Genomic DNA, 19,234 nt, shown 5'->3' on the forward strand with positions numbered 1-19,234 from the left:
TGTATGTGAGTTCTGAACCGTCCCTGTGATGAAATGTAAATTTCTCGTTCACACCTTCCTGTTGTTGGAGAACGGCTGCTTAAACCGTGATAGCTCTTTAACACCAGCCTGGGTATTGGTCTGTCCTTTGTTCCTGAGAAACTGGTTTGGGCCTGCTTTTCTTTACTTAGAGCATGTTACAGCAATGTGATACAGTAGAATCCTATAACTTTACATACAATAATGATATACTTATTTTACCAGAACACTAATGTTCAGCAGATTATGAGTTTTCAAATGATACCTTACAAGGCATACTTTGTACAAAAATGATCATGGTCTTGTAAAAATGGTGACCATAGTGGTATAGGCTGTCACAGGTAGAAATTAATGAGGAATTTGAAGAGCAAAAAGCCAAAGACAGAAACAAATTAATTCTTTAAGTAAATTAGAAGGAGAAAACTGTGTGAGAGAATTTGTAGGTCTGCTGGACTATTGGGGTTCAAAGGCAGCAAGTAAGGAAAATTGTTGCGAAACTAAGGTCCAAATTCTGATCCCCTTACATATTATGAGTATCATCTTACTCCACAAGAGTGCCACTGAGCTCAGTGGGACTGTTTGTGATGTAATGTGCTACTCAGCATGGGTAAGGTTGACAGAATCTGGCCCTAAATTATTTCTTTATGTCTATCTTCACTAGAGATGATGCTGGGGAGATACATATCCCAAACCTACTCTTTTTAGATAATGAAGATGGGGCACTCTCAGGGATTCCGATGTCAAAAATGGAGATGCAGGAACAAACTCAAACTGAAGAGCAGTAAGTCAGCATGGCCAGATGGTGTAGAAAGGAGCAGGAGAACAAAATGTTTAACCTTCTAACAAAAATATGCAACTTCATTAAAATCCACCCTATGCCAGATTACCAGAGAGTTGCAAATATTGCACCTGTCTTTTAAAAAGGCAATGGGGTAATCCTGGGAATAACTGCAGCCTTACTTCAGTACCAGGTACACTGGTTGAAGTGATACTTAAAAACAGAATTGTAAAACACCCAAATGGACATGACAAACAGTACAGCTTCTGTAAAGGAAATTCTGTCTAACCTCTTAAAATTCTTTGCGAGTGTCCACAAAATAACATAGTGGAGAACCAGTTATACCTTTATAGGAACTTTCAAAAAGCTTTTGACAAAATCCCTCACAAGGGGCTGCTAAAGAAATCGTGTAGTTACAGGGTTAGAAATAAAGTACTGTCATAGACCAGAAAGTAGTTAGGAGACAGAAAACAAAGAATAGGAATAAACAGTCCATTTACAACATAGAAAAGGTTACCAATGGCGTGTCCCCACGTTCCATAGTTAGACTAGTGTTGTTTAACATATTTATCAATAATCTGGGAAAGGCAGAGAGGGAAAGAGCAAGATGGTGAATGGTGCAGATAAAATTATTTAGGTAAATCAAGATTAGGAAGGAACATCAAAAGATCTTAATGAAGCTAGGCAAAGAGGCAATACAATGGCAGTTAGAAAAGGAGTACTTGTGGCACCTTAGAGACTAACCAATTTATTTGAGCATAAGCTTTTGTGAGCTACAGCTCACTTCATTGGATGCATACTGTGGAAAATACAGAAGATGTTCTTATACATACAAACCATGAAAAAATGGGCGTTTACCACTACAAAAGGTTTTCTCTCCCCCCACCCCACTCTCCTGCTGGTAATAGCTTATCTAAAGTGATCACTCTCCTTACAATATGTATGATAATCAAGGTGGGCCATTTCCAGCGCAAATCCAGGGTTTAACAAGAACGTCTGGGGGGGGGGGGGTGTAGGTAGGAAAAAACAAGGGGAAATAGGTTACCTTGCATAATGACTTAGCCACTCCCAGTCTCTATTCAAGCCTAAGTTAATTGTATCCAATTTGCAAATGAATTCCAATTCAACAGTCTCTCACTGGAGTCTGGTTTTGAAGTTTTTCTGTTGTAATATCGCAACTTTCATGTCTGTAATCGCGTGACCAGAGAGATTGAAGTGTTCTCCGACTGGTTTATGAATGTTATAATTCTTGACATCTGATTTGTGTCCATTTATTCTTTTACGTAGAGACTGTCCAGTTTGACCAATGTACATGGCAGAGGGGCATTGCTGGCACATGATGGCATATATCACATTTGTAGATGTGCAGGTGAACGAGCCTCTGATAGTGTGGCTGATGTTATTAGGCCCTGTGATGGTGTCCCCTGAATAGATATGTGGGCACAGTTGGCAACGGGCTTTGTTGCAAGGATAGGTTCCTGGGTTAGTGGTTCTGTTGTGTGGTATGTGGTTGCTGGTGAGTATTCGCTTCAGGTTGGGGGGCTGTCTGTACGAAGGACTGTCCTGTCTCCCAAGATTTGTGAGAGTGTTGGGTCATCCTTCAGGATAGGTTGTAGATCCTTAATAATGCGTTGGAGGGGTTTTAGTTGGGGGCTGAAGGTGACGGCTAGTGGCGTTCTGTTATTTTCTTTGTTCGGCCTGTCCTGTAGTAGGTGACTTCTGGGAACTCTTCTGGCTCTATCAATCTGTTTCTTCACTTCCGCAGGTGGGTATTGTAGTTGTAAGAATGCTTGATAGAGATCTTGTAGGTGTTTGTCTCTGTCTGAGGGGTTGGAGCAAATGCGGTTGTATCGCAGAGCTTAGCTGTAGACAATGGATCGTGTGGTGTGGTCAGGGTGAAAGCTGGAGGCATGTAGGTAGGAATAACGGTCAGTAGGTTTCCGGTATAGGGTGGTGTTTATGTGACCATCACTTATTAGCACTGTAGTGTCCAGGAAGTGGATCTCTTGTGTGGACTGGACCAGGCTGAGGTTGATGGTGGGATGGAAATTGTTGAAATCATGGTGGAATTCCTCAAGGGCTTCTTTTCCATGGGTCCAGATGATGAAGATGTCATCAATATAGCACAAGTAGAGTAGGGGCGTTAGGGGACAAGAGCTGAGGAAGCGTTGTTCTAAGTCAGCCATAAAAATGCTGGCATACTGTGGGGCCATGCGGGTACCCATAGCAGTGCTGCTGATTTGAAGGTATACATTGTCCCCAAATGTAAAATAGTTATGGGTAAGGACCAAGTCACAAAGTTCAGCCACCAGGTTAACCATGACATTATCGGGGATAGTGTTCTTGATGGCTTGTAGTCCATCTTTGTGTGGAACGTTGGTGTAGAGGGCTTCTACATCCATAGTGGCCAGGATGGTGTTATCAGGAAGATCACCGACGGATTGTAGTTTCCTCAGGAAGTCAGTGGTGTCTCGAAGGTAGCTCGGAGTGCTGGTAGCGTAGGGCCTGAGGAGGGAGTCTACATAGCCAGACAATCCTGCTGTCAGGGTGCCAATGCCTGAGATGATGGGGCACCCAGGATTTCCAGGTTTATGGATCTTGGGTAGTAGATAGAATATCGCAGGTCGAGGTTCCAGGGGTGTGTCTGTGCAGATTTGATCTTGTGCTTTTTCAGGGAGTTTCTTGAGCAAATGCTGTAGTTTCTTTTGGTAACTCTCAGTGGGATCAGAGGGTAATGGCTTGTAGAAAGTGGTGTTGGAGAGCTGCCGAGCAGCCTCTTGTTCATATTCCGACCTATTCATGATGACAACAGCACCTCCTTTGTCAGCCTTTTTGATTATGATGTCAGAGTTGTTTCTGAGGCTGTGGATGGCATTGTGTTCTGCACGGCTGAGGTTGTGGGGCAAGTGATGCTGCTTTTCCACAATTTCAGCCCGTGCACGTCGGCAGAAGCACTCTATGTAGAAGTCCAGTCTGCTGTCTCGACCTTCAGGAGGAGTCCACCTAGAATCCTTCTTTTTGTAGTGTTGGTAGGGAGGTCTCTGTGGATTAGTATGTTGTTCAGAGGTATGTTGGAAATATTCCTTGAGTCGGAGACATTGAAAATAGGATTCTAAGTCACCACAGAACTGTATCATGTTTGTGGAGGTGGAGGGGCAGAAGGAGAGGCCCCAAGATAGGACAGCTGCTTCTGCTGGGCTCAGAGTATAGTTGGATAGGTTAACAATATTGCTGGATGGGTTGAGGGAACCATTGCTGTGGCCCCTTGTGGCATGTAGTAGTTTAGAAAGTTTAGTGTCCTTTTTCTTTTGTAGAGAAGCAAAGTGTGTGTTGTAAATGGCTTGTCTAGTTTTAGTAAAGTCCAGCCACGAGGAAGTTTGTGTGGAAGGTTGGTTTTTTATGAGAGTATCCATTTTTGAGAGCTCATTCTTTATCTTTCCCTGTTTGCTGTAAAGGATGCTGATCAGGTGGTTCCGCAGTTGAAATTCAGTATGGACAGCTGTAAGGTAATGAACATACGAAGGAATACTTTGAACTACACGTATACATTTCTGGGCTCTAATTTCACTCTCAGAAATGCGACCTGGGCAGCACTACGGACATCTCAATATAAACATCTGCTCAGTGTACAATGATGTCAAAAAAGCAAACAAAATGTTACGATGCATAAAGAATGGAGTAGAATATAATATCTCAAATACTGCAATGCCATTAGGTGATTCACTGATATGCCTTCACCTGAAATGGTGTGTTTAGTTCTGGCCATCCTCTGCTAGAAGATGCAACAGAAATAGAGGGGCTTCAGAGATGGCTGAAAAAATTATTAGAGGCATGGGGAGAATTCCACAAGAAACATTGAAAAGATCAGGATGGTTTAATGTAGAGAGCAGATGAATATTTAAGCCTATTTACTTTTCTTCATAAAGCAAGAAATAATGGACAGTTAATGAAATAGAAAAAGAAAAAGAAAACCTTTGTTTCATTACATTCCAATAACCTGTGGAACTCACTGCCACACAATTTCACTGAGTCAAGAACTTAATAGAATTCAAAATAGCATGGTCATTTAGATGGTTAATGAGACCATCCACAATTCCATTAGACAGATTAAAAAATGGAGAAGGGATATAACCCTTACGTTTCGGGGTATAAATCAGCCACCAACTAAGAGTGGGTTAGGAAATGAACTTCCCCTTTGGGCAGATTTTTCTGTAAGTCTCCACTGCCAGCCACAGGATACAGGAATAGATGGACCCCTGGTCTGCTCTTGCAGAGAAGTTGCTATGTTCTTATTGTTTGTAGGTCTGGGGTGTTTTTTTGACTAAGTTCGACTATTTCTTTACCTTGACCCTCACATACTTTTAAAAAAAAAAAAAAAAAGTTACATCCCTGAAGCCATTTACCCATGAACAAAGGCAATGGCAGACTGCTTAATGCCATTACTGCTGTCAGTTCTGGGCACATGGCACCTGTATTCCTCTTGTGCTGCCTCTGCATTGCCCCTGGGTCTTATCGAAAGTGGGGTTTATGCAAAGCTGTTGGCTGGAAGATCTGACGAGTGAAAACCTGTCATTATCATGGATTTGGATAAATTATAAGCATTATCCGCGTACCTCTGAGATCAGGCATTCTGGCAGGCTCCAGTGCTGTCAGCTACTGTAGTTGTTAACTCCCCAGAGCTGGGGAAATTCATCATTTCCCTTCTCAGTCCACTGCTTGCCAGTGACTTTCTTTTGTTCATGTTTCATTTGTATTTAGATTGGCTCTTTATTTCACCTGTTACCATTGGTCTCTAAATTGTTGAATCCTACATGGGATTCCTACAGCCTTTTCCTCTGCGACAGACATCAAACAAATGGCAGCTACCCCTCCAGTAGAACACACAGGCAGTAGATTTACTAAATCGGGAGCCTGAGGTCTGGGTAGGGCAGCCTTCCTGGTCTGTGTCTGCACACTGGACATCTCACCACACTGCAGCCTTTTCCAGCCTGGGTCTCCACACAGGACAACTCACCACGCTGCAGCCTTCCTGGATCTCCACATGTGGGGCATCTTAACACAGGGGAGCGTTTCTGAACCTGGATTTCCTCGAGGGAACAAGTCAGCCAGCTTGCCACATTGCAAGTCAGCCAGCTTGCCACATCCCTATCCGAGTTAGCTATTTAGGTTATATGTGCCTTGTACCTGATGTTGATACCAGTGTTTTGCAAGTGTGTGCGATTTAAATACAGAGGCCAATGTCTGCGTATAAAAGAGAGAAGGACTGAAGTTCTGCCTGCAGTGCTTATCATGCAAAACAAACCAGGAAGCACATCAGATCGTGAATGAGTCCATGCGGGAGAGTCCAGTGAGTCATGCAGTACCGTGTCTCAAGAGGAAGCTTTCCCCGCATCCCATCTGCGCCTCAAGGCAGCACAAACTGTTACTGCTCTAGCATGAACAGTGGTGGGCCCTCGTTCCTATTTCTCCCTGCATTTGGCCAAAGAAAGGCAATCAAGGAACCGGTTTCTTGTTTAAAACAAACAGAACCTGCCAATAGTGTGACACTTCCCAGCATATATTTCAAGATAAAAATAGAGGAACGTGCCAAAGTGTGTGTGTTCTTACAGTGATGACATGAGCAACTGGGACTGAATGGCCTTAGCTACTCCAGAACCTGAAAGATCTTCTTCCCCATGTCTCTTCTCACTCCATCCTGCTGCTGTCCTTTGCCTTGATCTGACACTGCCCCTGTCCAGGGCATATAGCCTCGCTTTGATCCATATGTTGATAACAGGGATTCCGCCCACAGTATAGGAGATAGTTTTAAGAACAGACAGTGGATCATGCAAGCTAGGCCGCCCTATGCCTTGGGAGCTGGAGGGGAGGGAGCAGTCCAGTAACCTCTTCCCAAAGGAAGCAAGCAGCTTAGTGAAAGCTGAGAGCTGCAGAAGCTTAGGAGTTGGGCTTTAATGAGTGTAAAGAGTTGCTTTGTAAAGAGTTTGAGCGTAAAGATTGTAAAGAGCCATTTGGGTTTACTAAAAATTGAGTTCTCTCATGTTATCAAGCACACAGTACATAAAAGTACCTAGCTTTGAAAATCTAGTACTGTAGGTCAAAAGGCCAGATCATTGCTGTTTTCTGGATGTACTTTCTGGGCCTTATTCTCATTTATACTAAGGATCCATTCAACATTTACATTGCCACTGCAAATGAGAATCAGGCCCTCTGTGCTCAGGAGGAATTGCAGGAACTCAGTAAGACATCCCAATATTCCTGAACTAGACAGGCCACATTCATAGTCCAACAATGGCCCTTTGACCTTGCCATGCCAGCTGCAGATTATGTGGTGTTAAATCCAACTGTTCTGGCTCTCATTACTGCTACAGAATGGTACTAAATGAAGCAGCTGGACCAATAACCACCATAATCAGATTGAAAGAGCCAGTGAGGTGAAAGAGCTGCAGCTTGCTCTGACACTTCTGACTGAGTCTGAGATGATTAAAATCCAAATTGCGCGGGGACGAGGTAACTTTGTGCATATGTATGTGTGGTGGGAATGTCTGGCTCTTTAAGAGTGTTGGGAGGAGATTTTTAACCAAGTATTACTAATGTTGGATGATCATTATCAAATGATTCTTTGGTAAATCCTCCTGAGGCTTCCTAGTGGAAATGGTCACACTCACACTAATGAAGAATTAATCTCTCAGTTGCTATTGGCTGCTGAACTAGTTTCTCATTAGAAAAGGGAATTTTTGCCCAAACTAGAAGAATGGTTCAATAATATCTGAGAGATAATTCTTATGGAAAAATTAACGCATCAGATCTGTACACTGCAAAATGGACAGAAGAACAGTAAATAACTATTTAGTTACCCTAGCCCATCCTCAGAGAAAGCACACTTGCCTGAAAACAAACCATTGCTCTGACAAATGTTAAACATAACTATAGTGGACTTACTCTGGTTTGTTAGTAAGTAAAGGCAGAATTGTTGTTGAATTCAAGAAAATCTCCAGAGGCAACATACATTGACGTGTATAAAAATGTTCACCCTCTGATATTGTAATAACCTGCCCAATCGATAATCCTGACTATATCTTTGCACAATGTCTCTCAAACAAAAAAAGTGATACAGCCATTTTTGTATTTGTTAATAGTGCACCTTTGGTACCTGTGTGGCTGTGATTTGTAAAATTGCTTATGGTTCCTAAATAAACATGTAACTGCACATACACATTCTGGCTCTCTGTCCCCCTATAGTCGCTGAACCACACAGAGATTTACGAGTCCGCTACAGATTTTGAGCTAACATAGCTGGGTCTTTTAGCTCAGGCAGGAGGGGCACGTGCTTTCAGAAACCCGTGAGCACAGGTCACAAATATTCACAAGAGAATACAGGCCCCCACCTCAGACTTCACAGCCAATCAAAAGCTGGAGCTATGTGATACCTCTTTAAAGGTGCTTGTTGTTTATTAACAGTATTCACCAGGCAGTATATCCTTCAGCTTCTAGACCAAATGGATTGGTTTCACCAATAGAAAGCTTGGGAACTTTATCACTAACATTTCTCTCTTCCCTCTCCCCTTTTATCACTTTGTCTGTGCAGACCGGAAAATTTTTTGGTGAAGTGGACGGCTCAGTAATGACCCAACTGCTAAACATGGGAATGTTCAGGCAGTAAGTGGAGATCTCCTCTGTACCTTTCTTCTGTTAGAAGGTGATAAAGGTGGGGATGGAATGTATTGTCCCAGTGACAGTGGTATAGCTGGCTTTAAGGACAATGAGGGAAGCCATGAGGTGGGGCAGGAAGTTCGATTGTTTATTTCCCTACTGTCAATTTTCCTACAGACTCTCCTTCACCTAGCATCTTCCCCCTTCCCAGAATCCTCACATTTCTTGTTTTCTCCCTTCTCCTGCCAGGCTGTGACACAGCAGGGAGGGGGGAGTGTTGACCTGGGAATGTGGCAGGGGAGTTTCACTGGGGATGGAAAAGGAGTGGCACTTGTGGCACCCTAGAGACTAACAAATTTATTTGAGTATAAGCTTTCGTGAGCTACAGCTCACTTCATCGGATGAGCCTGTAACCTGAGCCTGGAGCGGGAGGGGGAAGGTAACAACTCTGCCCGGGAAACTGGACAAAGGCGAGAGCCTGCTAGAGGGGTTTTGGTTTCAGTCTTGTGCTGGGTGGTGGAATGCAGGGAACCCCAAGGCTGGGGTCTAAGCTCCTTGCCCCCCAGAAGGACTTGGCTGAGGGGTCCTGGTTGTACCCACAAGCTCTGTTTTAGACTGTGTTCCTATTGTCCAATAAACCTTCCATTTTGCTGGCTGGCTGAGAGTCATGGTGAATCCCAGGAAGAGGGGTGCAGGGCCCGGACTCCCCCACACTCCGTGACACAGGCTTCTCTTGCTTACTGGATCCAGCTACTGCAAAGCATTATGGGATCAACTAAATCCCAAACTGCCCCAGTCTTGCACTATGTGAACTGCACCTATGTCTTAGTCCCATATGTTAGAAGGTGGTGTGCGTGTCTGCTTTTGGTTGAAAGCTTTTCAGTTTCCCATCAGGCCTTGAAAGACTTTAAATGATTGGCTGGCTGCCAGAGACCTCCCCAGTAGCTGCAATAGAGTTGGTTGAAAATGTTTTCCCTTTGAATGTCCTTCACTGGTTTAGTTGCATGCACACTAATTCTTTAGTAATTTCAGAAACAAATTAAACATTTAGATGGATTAAAAATGGCATCTGGGTTACTCAGGTAGATAAATTGTAATCCTCCTGCTCGAGGACATACAATGGTCACCATCTGAATTCAGGAAGAAATTTCCTCCTTTGGTATAGTATTGCACAGTGTAGCCTGTGTTAAGTAAAAAATAGGTTTTGGCCTAAGTGTAGAAGAGTATGGAGAAATTAAAGTTGCTAGTGTAAGAAAAGTTAGAGAGAAGTTGAAAACAGTAAGATAGAAAAATTGAAGTTGGCTACAACGTAACTTTGCTCATGTCCTTCCTATGTTTTGCTTAGAACTAGTTTTAGCAGTGTTTTACTGTGTTTTTAAAAAATGATAAATGTTTTATTAAAATGTTATCTCTATTAATAGCATGAAAATATATTGTTATAGATGTCAATTTAAATAATGTGCAATGTAAAACACCAATAAAAAGATGGCAAAAATGTGAATATCGTAATAAGTGGGTTTAATGTTAATTATTCTTATAATAGTTATAAAAAAGTAGTTTTGTTAAACTTGAGGAGACTTCCAATCAATATCAAAAAAGTACCGTTAGGTTCCAAGCTTATGAGACTGTACTTTACTCTGTTGTCAGTGGACCAATCACCCACTGACAGACTTTCACCGTCAAGTATAAGTATAACTGTAGTATTGTGTAAGGAGTAATTGCATGCCTGTTTGCTTAACTAATCATTTTTCTTTTGAATCAAGTTCAGTGCATCATTCACAGTGTCGCCTAGTGGTCCTTTGCTAAATAGATTGTCTGTAACCGACTAGGGGCTCTAATCTGAAAACTAAGTTGTGTTCTATTGCACCCTTTTCTTTAACAGCTTCATATTAATTGGGAACATTTCAACACAAAAGTTACAACAGCTACAACACCTTTCTCGGCAGCCTCCAGCATTAGCCACAGACAGGACAGTGAAGTAGATAGACCATCAGTCTAATCAAGCATGGCAATTCTTATGTACAAAAATATATCCAGGATATAGCCTGAGTAGGAAAAAAATTAGCTCACACTTGAGTGACCATCTCATGGATGGTCGCACTTCTTGCTTTTGACTGTTTGTTTGCTTGTTTTGCTTTGATTTTATAGGGTGACGATGTACGACTATCAGGCCATGTGTAAAATGCCCTACCATCATCACAGCGGTGCCCGGCCTCTGCTCAGTGTACGTATCTCCCTACAGTCAGCCCATTGCATGAATGCTCATCAGTAGTTTGGTCCAGAACTTCTCTAATGCCTTGAAACATATTCCTGTTAAGAGATAAGGAGTTGTTTGTTCTCAAGTGATAGGAAATTCAAACCTGACATAGGACAGTGCAACTCCATTTCCTTCAGCCATTCACATGCGGTCTGAAATTGGCCCATCATGTCTATCAGGCATATAGGGAACCACAGAAATCTATGCAATGAACTGTCACCAGTACAGTGCCAGGCTTTTCTTAGGTTACAATCTGTAGATGAAAGTGGAGGAATTGACTGGGCATTGCAATGTCAGCATCAGAAGAAAGTCCTCTAGGAAGAGGCATTCAGACTACCATGGAAGAGATGAAAACATGGAATAGAGGGACCAAAGCTAAACGTTCTGAGAATAGCATGTAGGCCAGGAACTACCTAAAAAGATAGGTAGATTGGGCAGTAGGCAATCCACTTTAAAAAAGCCTGGATGGTTATGGGGTAAATATGCTGTGTTATCAAAAGCAGACAATACTAACTTTAGTATAAGGCTGCTAATGCCACAGCTTGTACCAAAAGTACCACTTACCATCAGATGATAACAGCATTTTAAACCGGCATTATCCCATTTAGTTGGTTTATTTCCTTCCTTGCTCTGTGCTCTCAGAGGTCATCCATACCAGTGGAAAATCACCAAGTAATTACATCTTCAAAGTCCCATGCACATTTGGAATAAACTCTCTGACCCAATGTAAGTGGAAGTGTGGAGATACTATTGGTAGCAAGGAGACTCCACTGGCTTTTGATGCATTTTGCAAATTTCCCATTGATTCCAAGAGCTTAAATTCTAGCCCATTTCCAAGAGTTTGCTTGGTAGAGAGAACCTAGATGAAATATTGAGTCCTGCAGGACAACTGTCTTTTCTGTGAGCAGATCTTTATGGTATTTCTCTTTTTTCTTTTTCTCCAGCCCATTTATACCTTTTTCGCTGTACTGAAGTGGCTGATAAGTGATTTCCTCATGTGAGTACATCAGTTTGGGAGGATCACACCAACAGGAGATAGATCTAACAAATTCAAGCACAGGCTCCTTGTTAAGACATGACTACAGTCGAACCTCAGAGTTACAAACATCTCGGGAATGGAAGTTGTTTGTAACTCTGAACAAAACACTATGGCTGCTCTTTCAAAAGTTTGCAACTGAACATTGACTTAATACAGCTTTGAAACTTTACTATGCAGAAGAAAAATGCTGCTTTCCCTTTATTTTTTTAGTAGTTTACATTTAACACAGAACTGTACTGTGTTTGCTTTTTTTCTTTTTCTTCCCTCCTGCTGCTGCCTGATTGCATACTTCCAATTCCAAATGAGGTGTGGGGTTGACTGGTCAGTTCATAACTCTGTTGTTCGTAACTTTGAGGTTCTACTGCATAGGCATTTCTGTGGCATTCATCACCATAGTACCTGAGCACCTCACCACAGCCCTGTGAGATACAGAAGTACTAATATTCCCATTTTGCAGATTGGGAAGCAGAGGCACCGAGTGGTCATGTGATTTGCCCAAGGTCATCAGAGTGCAAAGTCTGTGGCAGAACCAGAAATATCACCTACCTCTCCCCAACTCCCAATGCAGTTCCTTTAACCACTAGACCATCCTTCCTTTTCAGATTTGACTAAAATCAGTTGAGAGCAATTGTTCAGTTGAAAAGAGATAAAGAAAGAAGAAATGAGTCTGTTCAAATAAGGATCCTAGTGACATTCTGAAGACTATACCCTGTATTTCCTGTGCATGGTGCGGGGGGTGGGGGGAGGAGAGAAGAGAAGTTTAAACAGGAGCATGGGAGTCAGCTTCCCCTCAGATTGAGGAAGTTCAGATCTACATCTGGGTCCAAATGTTGTAGCTTCAGTCAGTCTTTACATTGGACCCAAACTGAAGCACTGAATCTAAAACATCCTTGCAGTTTGGAAAAGATCCAGAGTCCAAGGCTTGAGCCCATCTTTAATACAGATTAGTTCACCAGGCACACACTGCAGCTGTCGCTGTGTTTGCATAGTACCTGTTTCTGTCACACTGATCAATCCTTACTCCACAGCTGGTTCTCAAGATGCTTGAATATTTCTCAGCCTCAAAGGCCACGGAGCTAATGAATGCACTGGGTGCGAGGCAGCCTACACTGTCCTTTGGAAATAAGGCACAATTAGTCATTCCAGAATGAACAGAGCAAATCAGAGAGCCCAAGGGATGTGCTGAAAGGGTGAAAAAGGTCTCAGGCTTCTGCTACAAGAAAATTCACACTGCACATTTTAGGACTTGGGCTCTTTAGGCCCTGGCAGTCCACTGGGCCATCTCTGTGACACCTGTATCCTTCTGGACTAGTGTAAAATGTCCTCTCTTCTTGCTCTTTTGTCAGATTTCTTTTGGAGTTCAATATTTGTGACTTCTGGCACTCAGACAACTTGGCAGATGGTAAGTATGCAGGAATACAGCTACCCCATAGCACACAAATGTTACAGCACCACTGGAGGAAGGAGTTACACAGAGAAATTTTGCACAGTGCCAAGGCAACACTAGCACATGGGCACCAGGAATTTAGTCTCTGGGTCCTATTACCACCATGTTCAAGACCTGCTGAAGCTCCAAAGCTGAAAAGCACTCAGAATGAAGTTCATGTCTCAGTGTCCCAGTGCCTGGGGCTATGGTGACTTTACAGCAGCTTAATATCACATGAAGCGGTAGAATGGTTTCTTCTCCCCTGGTATCCCGATAAGTTTTCCCCACATTGGACCAACTGAATATATAAGTCAGCTGTGGTGCATATTCGGTTGAAAGACTCCCTCAGGTTCTATGGAATTCTATAGCCAACATATAGTTCTCCATTAAATGATACAGGATGGTTTTAAAAGCCTATAATTTGTCATTTCCTACTACCTTCTATATCTGTATCTATCAGTCAAGATAACGAAAACAGAACATTGCACAATAGTTGAGCACAATGCCTCATTAGGAGCTGGAAGGATCTGTATGAATTAGGCTGTATTGTAATATGAAATCCTCACTAGTTATTCATAGGGTCTGATTCCTGTACTATTCATCATCACTTCCTTCTCTGCTTTCTTTCATTTTCCCCTCGCTCCATCCATGACCTCCCCATGTGACTTCATACATTCACTGTGCTGCCATCTTGTGTGACTGTCATGTGAACCCATCTTCATTATGTGACTCGGATAGCCAAGTCCGTCTTCCATCATTGTAAGTAGACTGAACAATTTGAGTTTCCTAGGAATGGAAAGGGGAGGTTCACAAAGCATTTAGTCAGAAGCCTTAAGATGGGAAGGGGCAAGCAAATCAGTCCTCTTGGGTTTTTTCCTGCAACGGTCCTGAATTTGCAGTGAGGTTTCAGAGCAATGGAGGCTGTGGTGCCTAACAGCAGGTCTTTGCACTGCCGATGGATGGTGATAGAGGTGTTGTTATTTGTTCCATTTGTTGAGCTGCCAATATGGACTAGGTCTCTGAGAAGTCAATAAATGGAGGAAAATACTAATCTCTTTAGTGATTGGCTGACCAGACAAAGCCAGCCAATTATTACTACAATACAGATGGATCCGTGGCCTCTTCTAATATCAGCAAGTATGAAGGGGCCTTTGACTAACTAGGCCTTGTAGGGCACTTGGTGACCAAGCTGTCACTATGGCTCTCTTTCCAGGAGCTATGCAGGAAATGAACAAATGATAAGCCACTCCTTCATATGAAATAAACCATACTGTTTTATATACTTCAAATATTAACAGGCAACGTAGGTTTTTCTTCCACAACATCTTGTCTTAACTCCGCCTCACTAATAGTGCTATGGTAATGCCAAAATAGTTAAATCAATACACCCCCCAACTGGGGACTCAGTTGAACCAGTCTAAAAGTACCTTATACTGGTATAGCTTGTTCTCGTTCACTATGGGAATAGCTATACTGATATAAGGTACTGCTATAAGAGCATCCATGGTAGGGGAGTTGTACCACTTTAACTATATGAGTACAGTTAAAAACAGTGTGTGATAAGGCCTAGTATTACTTTATCAATGTAACCATAGAGTAATATCTCAAACATTTCTCCTGCTACACTGGTTTTCCCGCACCACCTAGTGGCTTTAAGTATCACTACACTTCATTTTTGTTAGCAACTTTGCCTTTTTTTTGGCACCGTCCACATTTTTCTTTCAATCCATTTCTCTGGGCAGGTCTACACTTATCGGTAGATTGGCATTGCTGCAATCGATGCAGTGAGTGTCAATTTAGCAGGTCTGGTGAAGACATGCTAAACTGTGGGAGAGCACTCTTCCATTGATTTGTGTACTCCACCTTCCCGAGACGCGTAAAGGAAGTCAATGGGAGATGCTCTCCCGTCAACATAGCACAGTATAGCCACCGCAGTAATGGATTTAACTACATTGACTTCAGTTACGTGAATAACGTAACTGAAGTTGCGTAAGTTTGATCGATTTACCATGGTAATGTAGACCAGCCCTCAGTCTCTCCGTTCCCCAGTCCTCATTTCTGACTTCATCTCTTTTTGCCATTGCAGCTCACAAGCATAAGAAACATGATATGCTACAGCCATGCGACACAGAATACCCTGTCTTCGTGTACGAGACCACCATCAAAGAGACCAATGGGCTGATAGAGTGCGGAGACTGTCAAAAGTAAGAAATAAGTCTCCCCTTTTATTTCAGGACTTTACCTGTAGACCTCCATTCCTTCCTCTGGTTCATCCCAGCTCATTGATACCACCTGAAACTCACTGAAAGAGAATGACAATATTTTAGAACAATCCCCTGATACACTGTGCCTGTTTGTCGCCAGCATTTTTAAAGCACCTCACACGCAGGGTGACCAGATGTCCCAATTTTATAGGGGCAGTCCCGATTTTGGGGTCTTTTTCTTATATAGGCTCCTATTACCCCCCCACCCCGTCCCAATTTTTCACATTTGCCGTCTGGTCACCCTACTCACACAATCAATGGAACTCCCTGGTCACATTGCGTATCAGCAGAGGTAGACAGAGAAATCTGTCAGAACCCCTGGTTTTAAAATAAAACACGAAAACAAAATCTCCTATTAATACCAAGAGCTGGTTGGGAAATAGGCAAAAATGCACACACAAAAATCAGTCAGTCATTTTCATTCCACAGATTAAAGAGAGGAACAATTTTTTGTTTATTCAACATTTTTTTCAAACATTTTCTGTTTAGAAAGCGTTTATTTTCAATAGTTTTCAGTTTTCCTTTTTCTCCCTATTTTCATTTGTTTCCCCCCCCCTTCCATTTTTCCACAGAAAAAAGGGGGCAGGGAAAAAGAGAAGAAATAAAGGAAAAATTATAAACCAAAAAAGGCAAAAAGTGGGTAAATTTCTTGCTTTCCAACTTCATCAAAAAAAAATGGAAAATTAAAAAAAAATTGTGAAAGTTTCTGATTTTGAATAAGTCATTTTTCAACAACTAAAATGTGATCAGCTCTTAATAACCCTTACATTATTAAAGCTGAAAATGATTAAAATTAGATTATTTTTTACCCTTTATGCTGGTGAGTTTCACATTTTCATTTACAGTCAGCTTGCCTTTCGGGTTGCCAAGCACTAGCCTAATGCTGCAGTCTTTGCCACCCACACACTGCAGGGAGATATTTAAATCCATTTTTTAACACTTCTGTTGATTTTAAGCTTTGCAAAAATCTAATTTTTCACAGAACCCAAGTGTGGACTCTAAACAAATCTAACAGATGCCCTGGGTAACTATAGACCAGTTAGCCTGATATCAGTCCCAGGCAAAACAATGGGAAAACTGTCACGGGATTCTGTTGATAAAGAACACCATGTATATAATTAATGCTAGTTAACATGGTTGAAACCTGATTTAATTCTTTGAGGAGACTACAAGTTTGGTTGATAACGGTCACTGCATAGATGTAACAGACTTTTGCAAGACATTTGACTTAGTACCACATGACATTCTGATTTAAAAATTAGCTCTATACAGTATAGATAGAGCACATATTAAATGGATTAAGAAGTGGCTAACTGACAGATCTCAAAAAGAAAAGGAGTACTTGTGGCACCTTAGAGACTAACAAATTTATTTGAGCATAAGCTTTTGTGAGCTACAGCTCACTTCATCAGATGCACGAAAGCTTATGCTCAAATAAATTTGTTAGTCTCTAAGGTGTCACAAGTCCTCCTTTTCTTTCTTCGGATACAGACTAACACAGCTGCTACGCTGAAAGATATCAAAAAGTAACCCTAAATGGGGAATCATCAAAGTAAGGGGTAGGGTGGTGTTTCTTGTGAGGTTCCACAGGGATGAATGCTAGACCCAATGCTATTCACCATTTTTAATCAATGATCTGGAAGTAAATATAAAATCACTGCTGATGAAACTTGCAGGTGACCCAGACTGGCAAATAATGATAAGACAGTGCAGTCATGCAGAGCCACCTGGACCACTTGGTAACCTGGGCCCATTCAAACAAAAGGCTTTTTAATATGGACAAATGCTAAGTTGTATATCTAGGGCCAAGGCATGCAGTCCATGACTACAGATTGGACTATATGCTAGAAAGCAGTGACTGAAAAAGTTTAGGGGGTCCCAGTGTACAAGCAACTCAAGGGGAGCAATCCTGTGCGGAAAAGGGCTAATGTGAGCCTTGGATGTACAAACAGGGGAGTAGTGAACAGGAGGAGTAGAGAGGTGATTTTTACCTCTGTATACTGCATTAGTCAGACTGATACTAAAATACCGTGTACAGGTCTGGTGTCCTTTGAAAAGTAGTTTGCATAGTTTGAGATGATGTAGAAACGAGCCACCAAAATTATTCAAGGGCTGGAGAAAATGCCTTACAGTGAGCGGTGTAAAGAGCTCCAGCTGTTTAGATTCTCAAAAAGAAGAGTGAGAGGTGATCTGATTACAGAATACAAGAACCTTTATGGGGAGAAAATAGTGGGTACTAATTACAGGGTTCTTTAGTGGAGAAAGGCATAATAAAATTAAGAACCAATGAATGGAAGCTGTGGCCAAACAAGTTCAGATTAGAAATAAGGCAGGTATTTTTGACAGTGTGGGTGATTAGCTCTTGGAACAAACTACCAAGAGAAGTGAATGGATTCTCCAGCTCCTGATGTCCTCATAGCAAGACTGGATGCCTTTCTGGAAGATGTGCTTTAGCCAAACATACCACCAGTTATTGGGCTCAATACAGGGGTTTCTGGGTGAAGTTTAAAGGGCTGTGATATATAGGAGGGGCAGACTAGATGATCTAATAGTCCCTTACAGTCTATGAACCTCTGAATTGTGCAGACTGAGAAGTATATATGGGGCTAGAGTGGAGCTATGTTTATTAGAATGAACTTTTAGAGCTAAATTGTGAGTTCGCCACTAGGAATTGAGGATAGGTCACTATTCCCTCCCCCAGCTTCTGCTTCCTCCTGCCAGTAACAAATCAAGCTATCATCCCCAGCACAGCTCTACTGAGGGTGGGTATAAAAGCGTGGAGTGTGAGCTTTCTGGACCCAAGGGCCAGGTAGCCTGTACACAGGGGTGAAAGTAACTGAGGCCACTTACCGGTACAGCACAGGGCGGCTCCGGCCCCCGGAAGGGGCAGGGCCCCTGGTGGAAGGGGCGGGGCTGGGGGTCAGCATCCCCCAGCCAGCCCTTCCAGACCGCCTGGCCCATGCCACCCAGGGCTCCCATGTTGATTTAAAGGGCCCGGGGCTCCAGACAACGCTGCTGCAGTAGCAGCAGCGGTGTCCGGAGCCCTGGGCCCTTTTAAATCACCGGCCCCAGGGCAGCTACTCCCTTTGCCCGTCCCTCCCTCCCCTCCCCGCCCATCAGCAGCCGGGGCGGGGGGCAAAAGGGGCAGGGATGCTAAAGCGCTGCAGAGTCCTTTGCCGCGGGAGCGCTTTAACATTAAAGCGCTGCCCCTTTTGTCCCCCCGTCAACGGCCCTGCTGGTACGGACCCTACCGGCAGGGCCACTGACAGGGGAGGCAAGAGGAGCAGACACATTAAAACACTGGCGTGGCAGCGCTTTACTGTGGGCTGGGTATGGGCCGGGGCGGGTTCTTACCGGCAGGCGGTACCAGCCCGTACCGGCTCACTTTCACCCCTGCCTGCACAAGAGCATAAAGCAGCATGGGTGCTGCATTCTGATTCTCCCTTACACTCACCCAGCCGCCTATACGTACATTAGAAACTGCCCATAGAAACTGCAAGGTGGGGGAGGTAATATCTTTTATTGGCCCAGCTTCTGTTGCTGAGAGAGACAAGCTTTCGCGCCACGCAGAGATCTTCTTCAGGTCTAGGAAAGGCACTTAGAGCATCATAGCACAAGGCAAGGTGGGACAGATTGTTTAGCTTAAGTAGTTAGCACATACTCTAAGGGACCATTCAAGGTAGAGTGGCCCATTCATACCTCTGCAGTCATAGGACAAAAAGAGGGGGGTTAGACAATTACAGATGGTTGTAATAAGTCATAATCCAGTGTCTGTTCATGCCGTGATTTTTAATGTTTAATA

The 19,234-nt window shown here is 42.9% G+C and overlaps 1 protein-coding gene and 1 long non-coding RNA gene across 2 annotated transcripts in view; one reads left to right on the forward strand and one right to left on the reverse strand.

The window, feature by feature from the left end:
- CACNA2D4 (calcium voltage-gated channel auxiliary subunit alpha2delta 4) overlaps positions 1-19,234 on the forward strand; it is a 194,040-nt gene that overhangs the window by 166,819 nt on the left and 7,987 nt on the right. The window contains exons 30-35 of the mRNA XM_074938861.1: positions 8,382-8,452; positions 10,595-10,670; positions 11,648-11,700; positions 13,089-13,144; positions 13,907-13,927; positions 15,255-15,372. Of these exons, the coding sequence (XP_074794962.1) occupies positions 8,382-8,452; positions 10,595-10,670; positions 11,648-11,700; positions 13,089-13,144; positions 13,907-13,927; positions 15,255-15,372 (395 nt within the window). The remainder of the gene's footprint in view (positions 1-8,381; positions 8,453-10,594; positions 10,671-11,647; positions 11,701-13,088; positions 13,145-13,906; positions 13,928-15,254; positions 15,373-19,234) is intronic.
- On the reverse strand, positions 4,233-16,279 carry LOC141977400 (uncharacterized). Its single transcript, XR_012636230.1, has 3 exons — positions 16,242-16,279; positions 15,411-15,470; positions 4,233-4,295 (listed from the first exon to the last, which is right to left on the reverse strand). It is a non-coding gene; the product is annotated as an uncharacterized LOC141977400 (long non-coding RNA).

The sequence above is a fragment of the Natator depressus genome, chromosome 1 (genome assembly GCF_965152275.1).
Source record: "Natator depressus isolate rNatDep1 chromosome 1, rNatDep2.hap1, whole genome shotgun sequence".
NCBI classification, from domain to species: domain Eukaryota; kingdom Metazoa; phylum Chordata; order Testudines; family Cheloniidae; genus Natator; species Natator depressus.